Here is a 7,483-nt window from a genome sequence, read left to right on the forward strand (position 1 = left end):
TGATCACTGATAGTGATGGAATGGATTTTAGTTTCTGAGATATTGTTCATCATAGAGCTGTTAGTGAGGAAGTAGTCTATTCTGGAGTATGAGTGGTGGACAGATGAAAAGTAAGTGTACTCTCTAGCAGTGAGGTGTTGTGAGCGCCAGACATCACAAAGACCAAAATCCTCCATATATTGTTTAACAACTCTTGCTGACTGCCAGACCCTATGTTTCCCTGCTCCGCCCCCCTTGTCCATCCCAGAGTTTAAGGTCATGTTGAGGTCGCCCCCAATGATAAGTGTATTATCAAGGTGATCATATAGTAAGGAGAAGAAGGAATGAAAAAAGGAGGGGTCATCAGTGTTTGGGCCATAAATATTTGCAATGCATAACTTCATGTTTAGGATAGATAATGTCATTATTATGAATCTTCCACCTGGGTCTAAAATTATATTATTAGCAGTAAAATGAATTTTCCTGTTTATCAGAATGGCTACTCCTCTTTGTCTTGAGTTGAAGCAGGCCGAGTACACGTGAGGGAACTGTACTGTAGAGAGTACGTTAGCTGTTGTTTTTAATAAATGAGTCTCCTGTAGCAGGACAATGTCTGCCTGTAGATCATTCAATCTGCTAAACACCTTCAACCTCTTCTCCCTGGAACCAGCTCCTCGTATATTCCACGTAACAAACCTCAGGGTGGTCATGCTCAAGCTACTGAAGTGTTTCTATAAAACCTGACCATGTTGAACTCATCCTTGTATTCCTTTAAAGGTGGAGTATGTAAGATTTTCAATATTTAAAAAAAAACCCAAAAAAAAACCCATAATAAAATAACTACAACCATAATTAGATAGTTTTTTTGAACATGTAGGTTCCAGTCTGTCCATATTTGATGCGTTATTAAATTACAAGTTTAATTAATGACAAATGACAAAAAGCAGTTTTTTTACTGGTAGGCAAACATTTAAGAAGGGTCTTTGTCATTAATTAAACTTGTAATTTAATAACACATCAAATATGGACAGACTGGAACCTACATGTTTTAAAAAACTATCTAGTTATGATTGTAGTTATTTTGTTAATTTCTTTTGAAAATATTGAAAATCTTACATACTCTACCTTTAAGTCTCTTTATTGATATTTGATAGTACTTGACACAATAAATTAATCATAGCTAAATATTAATCTAATGTAAGACAAATAAAACTATTGCAAAAACTATATTCTCCTTATTCTGTAGCTGAAGAACAAAGTTAAGACTTGATTGCTTTGATTTTCTGAAACCACATTTGCACTCTGTTTATTTCAAATTATTTACATATATTTGACTTATTTATTTCCTTTTACATGTCACTAAAAAGATCCAGAGATAGCCAGTTTTAGTGCACAGACACAAGTCTTTTCCTTTCATATGACCAGACAGAAAGAGAGCATTTAAATAAATAGTAAAAGAATCATTCAGTTGCATGAACTGGATCAGAATTTCCACAGTGCGATTAATAGAAAAATGAAGGTCATACATGCCCCAGCTGGCAGTCATTCCCCTTTTTTTTTTTTTTTTTTTTTTTAAATCAACCCCCTTTCCAGGCTCCATTCTGACACATTACTGGTTTTGCTGCTGAGCCTCTAAATGTTTTTGTGCTGCTCTCAGCATGTCCTGCAGGTCTTTGTAACGGGCCAGAGTGCAGGCCTCCTCCAGCTTGGCCCAACGGAAGTCCTGGTGCTCATCAGACAAAGTCACAGCTGTTCCAGGGTCTCTCAGCTCGGCTAGCCAGTACAGCACCTCTTTCGGTCGGCCGCGAACCTCGTAGCGCAGCTCCTGGACGAAATCCTCAATCACCTGCAGATGCTCCACGCCAAGCCCCGCCTCCTCCTTAGTCTCTCTAAGAGCTGTGGTGAGGTCGTCCTCACCTGGGTCCACATGACCTGAGAGTCAACATTTTATGACAGTTAAAAACATTGAAATTGATACAGGTTCAAGATCATTTGGTGCTTTTTTAACTCACCTTTGGGTGGTGTCCAGTGGTGCTCCCCATAAGAAGTCTGTAAGAGCAGATATTCAATGCTGCCTGGTGGGGGTTTGGTGCCAACTAGACGACGAAACACTATAAAGCCGCAAGCTCGTAGTGCCATTTTCCTGTCTGAAACATTGAACAAACATATATATATATGTATATGTATATGTATATATATATATATATGTATATGTATATATATATATATATGTATATGTATATATATATATATATATATATATATATATATATGTATATATATATATATATGTATATGTATATGTATATATATATATATATATATATGTATATATATATATATATGTATATGTATATATATATATATATATATATATATATATATATATATATGTATATGTATATATATATGTATATATATATATATATATATATATGTATATATATTTAATATTTAATTTAATATTTATTTGGGTTAGTTAAAACATGCATCTATGTGTCTTTCAGAAAAAAACCCTAGTGGACTCAACAGCAACAATTACTTTATTCCGCTTTTTACGACAGATGACTTGTCCTCTGCAGCGTGTTAAACATTTCTAACATCTAAATCTGACAGGGACACTTTTATTTAACCTTTTTTTTTAGTAGGTTTAGTTTAGTTTATTTAGGATCCCTATTCTTCCCTATTCATGCACAAAAATATGCTTACTCATAATTGGATTTCAACCTATATATTTTATTATCTATGATACAAATCTCCTAGTACACCTCTATCCACATTATCAATTAGTTTACTCCATTACACATACATTCGTATTAATTTTACTTTTATAACCAAACCCTTATATTTATGATTTATATAGATACCTGTACTTTTAAGAAATAGTCTTTTAATAATATTTTAAAGGTTTTTTTTTTTAGATCAGTGGTTAATTTAATGTTCTTCGGTAGTGAATTCCATGTTTTCATGCCTCTATACATAATAGGTTGTTTTTTTTTTATGGCATCTGATTTTGCTTTAGGCAAGCTAAAATTTCCATCTTTTGCAAGTCTTGTGATATATTTGTGATTTCCAGCACTAAAAGTAAGGTTATTAAATAAAATAGCAGGTAGTTTTAATACACATATATTTCTAATTACAACTGTCAATGAGTATTAGAGTCTGTCTTTGACCAACAACAGGTTAAGTTTCTCAAGCATTGTGATGATATTTGTCCTGAAATCACACTTTAGTATCGTTCGGGCAGCTCTGTTTTGCACATGTTGTCTGTCTAACACATGTCTTGTGGCAGGCTACACATTATAAACAGATTCTTCTTTACAACAATGGTGCTGCCAAACCAAAAACAACACTTCTTATATAAAATGTTAATAAATTTTAGATATGTACTTGGAAAAACAACCCTGACCCATAGTTGCATGATCTTAAAGGTTAGAAATATTTAGTTGCACAACTAGTTGTCCACTTGGAGACAAAGTTTTCATTATTATGACAGCATGAGCACCAATACCAGCAAATATATAAATATATATATATATATATATATATATATATATATATATATATATATATATATATATATATATACATTTTCTCCATAATGTGTAGAGTCTGGATAAAACTAAGGAAAGGTTTGTGAAGAAATGTGGTTATTAATGTGTGACTACTTCCACCAGATTTATATTGCTAGCCCTTTTCTTGTCTGACCAAGAGGTGACAGATGGCTTTGACATTCATTTTCTTAAATGCAGGAGATTAATTGAGTATTTTATGGATATATGGATATGAAGTTTTTAGTTAGCCATTTTAGCTCGTTAACCAGCTTCTACTCGCACATTAAACACTCCACGTCGCTTTTATAAGTTCTGCTTTGACGTAATTCCTCCGACCGATGTGTCCTTTCTTAACTTTTCACGCACTAACCACTGATCATTTATCTGTTCATTTCTAAAAATGTTGGAACTTACTCTTTGCAGAGACCAGATTTCATTGAGCAAAATAATTTCTCAGGATTGAACGCAACAGCGCACCGAGGAAACTAGTCCGACCCGGTTTCAACACTCTAACATATAGTTCCGCTTTGTGTGAAGAAGATGCCCACATCTAAGTAAAAATTAGTAAACCAGCACGCATGCATATATATATATATATATATATGATTTAGTGATCCTTTAAAATTTCACTAACCTTCTATTATTAGACTGGGTTAAAACTTTTTAAAAAAAACATTTGGGGTTAAGCTTTATAATAAGATTAATTGAAATTAAGTATCTATGACACAATGTTTTATGTTAATCAATTTGATTGATACATACTAAAATGACCTCAATTAAGCATAGTGACATTTCACATTAATAGTAATATATTTATTTTGTTTCTGTGCAAAAAGAATAAACAAGAACAAAGAAAATATTAATATATTTCATAGTGATATTACATGTAGTATATAATATATGTATCTATATATATATATATATATATATATATATATATATATATATATATATATATATATATATATATATATATATATATATATATATATATATATTGCACTGAGCTTGGAGTGTCACAGAGTGTCATCACTCTGACACAGGTTGCAACAGAGATATCGAGGGACTGGAAGAGTCACAGAAAGGCCTAGAAGTGGACGTCCTTTGGCCACATCCCGTGCTGATGACCGCTACATTGTGAACACTGCCCTGAGAAACCGGATGATGAATGCCACTCAACTCCAGGCACGTTTAAGAGAGGTGAGAGGCACCCAAGTGTCACGTCAGACCATTGGAAACCGTTTCCATCAGCGTGGTCTGCGTGCTAGACGACCTGCACGGGTACCTGACCACACCACCAGGCACAGGCATCATCGTCTTGCATGGGCCAGGGAGCATTTACGCTGGACGAGGAACCAGTGGGCCTCAGTGCTGTTCTCTGATGAAAGTCGATTCACACTGAGCAGAAATTATGGCCGGCAACGATGTTGGAGACGTCAGGGAGAGCGCTATGCATCAGCCACTGTTGTCACCAGGCGAGCTTTTGGTGGTGGCGGTGTTACAGTGTGGGCAGGGGTGTCCACTTGGTACAGAACTGCCCTACACTTTGTGAATGGTACAGTGACAAGCCCATACTACCTGAATAACATCATTAATCCAGTGATTGTGCCCCTACATGAACAGCACAGGCCGAATTTCATCTTCATGGACGACAATGCTCCTGCTCATCGAGGCCGCATCATCAGGGAACGGCTGTTGGAGACTGGTGTACCTCAAATGGAACGGCCTGCACTCTCTCCAGACCTGAATCCCATTGAAAACCTGTGGGATCAGCTGAGCCATCGTGTAGAGGCTCGAAACCCTGCACCCCAGAACCTCAATGACCTGAGGGCCGCCCTTCAAGAAGAGTGGGATGCCATGCCTCAGCAGGCAATAAGTTGCCTTGTGAACAGCATGAGACGTCGTTGTCAAGCTGTAATTGATGCTCAAGGGCACATGACCAGATATTGAGACGTTCAAATTTTTTGTTGTGGTGTAACTACCATTGTTGTTACCTTTTGTGTTGAATGAATTTTTTGAGATGAGGAAATCAGTAGTGCATCCTTCTACTTACATGTCTTACTTTTATGATATTATATCACTGTAGCATGAACATATTGCATTTTCCATAAATTTCATCTGAAAGCCAAATATCCCTAACTTTTTGTGAGTAGTGTATATGGGGAGGGGTTTGGTCAGTGGCCTTTCTGTGTGGAATTTGCATGTTCTCCCCGTGTATGTGTGGGTTCTCTCCAGGTACTCCGGCTTCCTCCCACCATCCAAAGACATGCATGATAGGTTAATTGGTTACTCTAAATTGCCCCTAGGAATGAGTGTGAGCACGAGTGGTTGTTCGTCTCTCTGTGTGGCCCTGTGATGGACTGGCGAGCTGTCCAGGCTGTTCCCTGCCTGTCACCCAAAGCCAGCTGGGACAGGCTCCAGCTTCCCCGCGACCCTGAATTGGATTAAGCGGTTTAGAAAATGAATGAATGAATAATATAATATAATATAATATAATTGTTTGACATGCATAAGCAAAATTTGATTTGCTTAAGAAGCCAATGTACCTTTTCTGAGTCACTTTAACAAAATATAAGACCCACACTAACCTTAGAAAACTGGATTAAAATTGAATCAAATTAAATGAGTCATTCTTATCTTATTCCAAGATTTGATGTGCTGTAATGATATACATCCGGAGCAGGCAAATTTGCATCCCTTATACCTAAAATTTTTTCTCCAACTCGATGACTCAAGGCAGATATTCGGTTGAACAAAAACTGTCCTAAAAGTTTTGTATACATATGTTTTTTAAATTAAATTGATTATACAGTTGCAGGAAAATTTTTTCTCATGATGCACAGAGAGATTTATTACAAATATGTTTCTTTCCAATCGCTAAGTGTAGAATGCAGAGTATAAGCTTCGGGTTGATGCAGTGGGGTTAGTGTCTGAAAGCAGTAAGATAAGATCCAAACCCAGACTAGGCTGGGTTGGCTGGAGACGGCTTGTGTGTGAAGATAATAAAGAGAAGCCCTACTTCCGTCACAACCCTGAACTGTCAGCAGAACTGTTGTTCCATTTGACAGAAGAGACACAGCCGCTGAGTTTCAAGGTAAAGCCAAAATAAGAGTTAAACTCTACTTTGTCTCTTTTCTTTTTCCCTTTTTTAAAATAGCAAAATCAGAAATATATAATGAGAATGATGCAAACTGAGAGCGGTGCAGAAATATTCTGAATAATAGTTTAGACTGATTGTACTTTTCTCTCTTTTTTGGCATGTTCATTTAGGAGTCCTGCACCTCCTGTCTGAAAATCAGCCACAGGCTCAAAGCCACGTGACTTTTCCTGCTACTACGATGCTTAGTCAGCCGGGACTGTAGTACTCATTATCTCACTCTGCCATTTGTGACTCATATTTCCATCCACATATTTCTTACATGCTGCCTACATGGGCATTGCAAGTGGACATGATGTGGCTCTCTGGCCTCTGGATACCCACTGTATGTACAGGAATTTGTCCATTGTTTCCAGGTCCACAAAGTGGATTTACTGGACATAACAAAGTGTGTGTGTGGTGTGGATTTTGGCAGTTTTGTTTGTTTGTTTTATCATGATAAACATGCACTAAATGTGCATGTGGCTATTGGAGATAAATGCGGCAGGTGTTGAGTGGTGCCATGAGATGTTCTTGCTTAAGCATCCTGGAGGTGTTGTGGACATAATCTAAGCTGACAGCTGTGACGCAACGCACCAACTCAGTAAATCCGTAATGATGACAAATCCAAAAGACGCAATTTCTGCAAGTTGTTTAAGATTCAGAGGAATTTCTCAAACTAAAGCATATTGTTATATTGTTATTGATGATGGGATGCTTGCTACTGTTCTTCCCTGGTGTTGTGGACATGAAGATTAGATCATCATTTTAAATGACAAATTGTGATTTTCTTGCTTGCTGTTAAAGCAGAGTG

The 7,483-nt window shown here is 36.6% G+C and overlaps 1 protein-coding gene across 1 annotated transcript; it reads right to left on the reverse strand.

Moving 5' to 3' along the window:
• Nucleotides 1–1,329: 1,329 nt before the first annotated feature.
• On the reverse strand, nt 1,330–4,006 carry nudt2 (nudix (nucleoside diphosphate linked moiety X)-type motif 2). Its single transcript, XM_079242963.1, has 3 exons — nt 3,948–4,006; nt 1,992–2,126; nt 1,330–1,911 (listed from the first exon to the last, which is right to left on the reverse strand). The coding sequence occupies exons 2-3, from the start codon at nt 2,116–2,118 to the stop codon at nt 1,589–1,591; spliced, it is 450 nt and encodes a 149-aa protein (XP_079099089.1). The 5' UTR covers nt 2,119–2,126; nt 3,948–4,006; the 3' UTR covers nt 1,330–1,588.
• Between the last annotated feature and the right edge of the window lie 3,477 nt (nt 4,007–7,483).

Source organism: Telmatherina bonti (genome assembly GCF_933228915.1).
Source record: "Telmatherina bonti genome assembly, chromosome: 6".
Lineage (NCBI taxonomy): Eukaryota > Metazoa > Chordata > Actinopteri > Atheriniformes > Telmatherinidae > Telmatherina > Telmatherina bonti.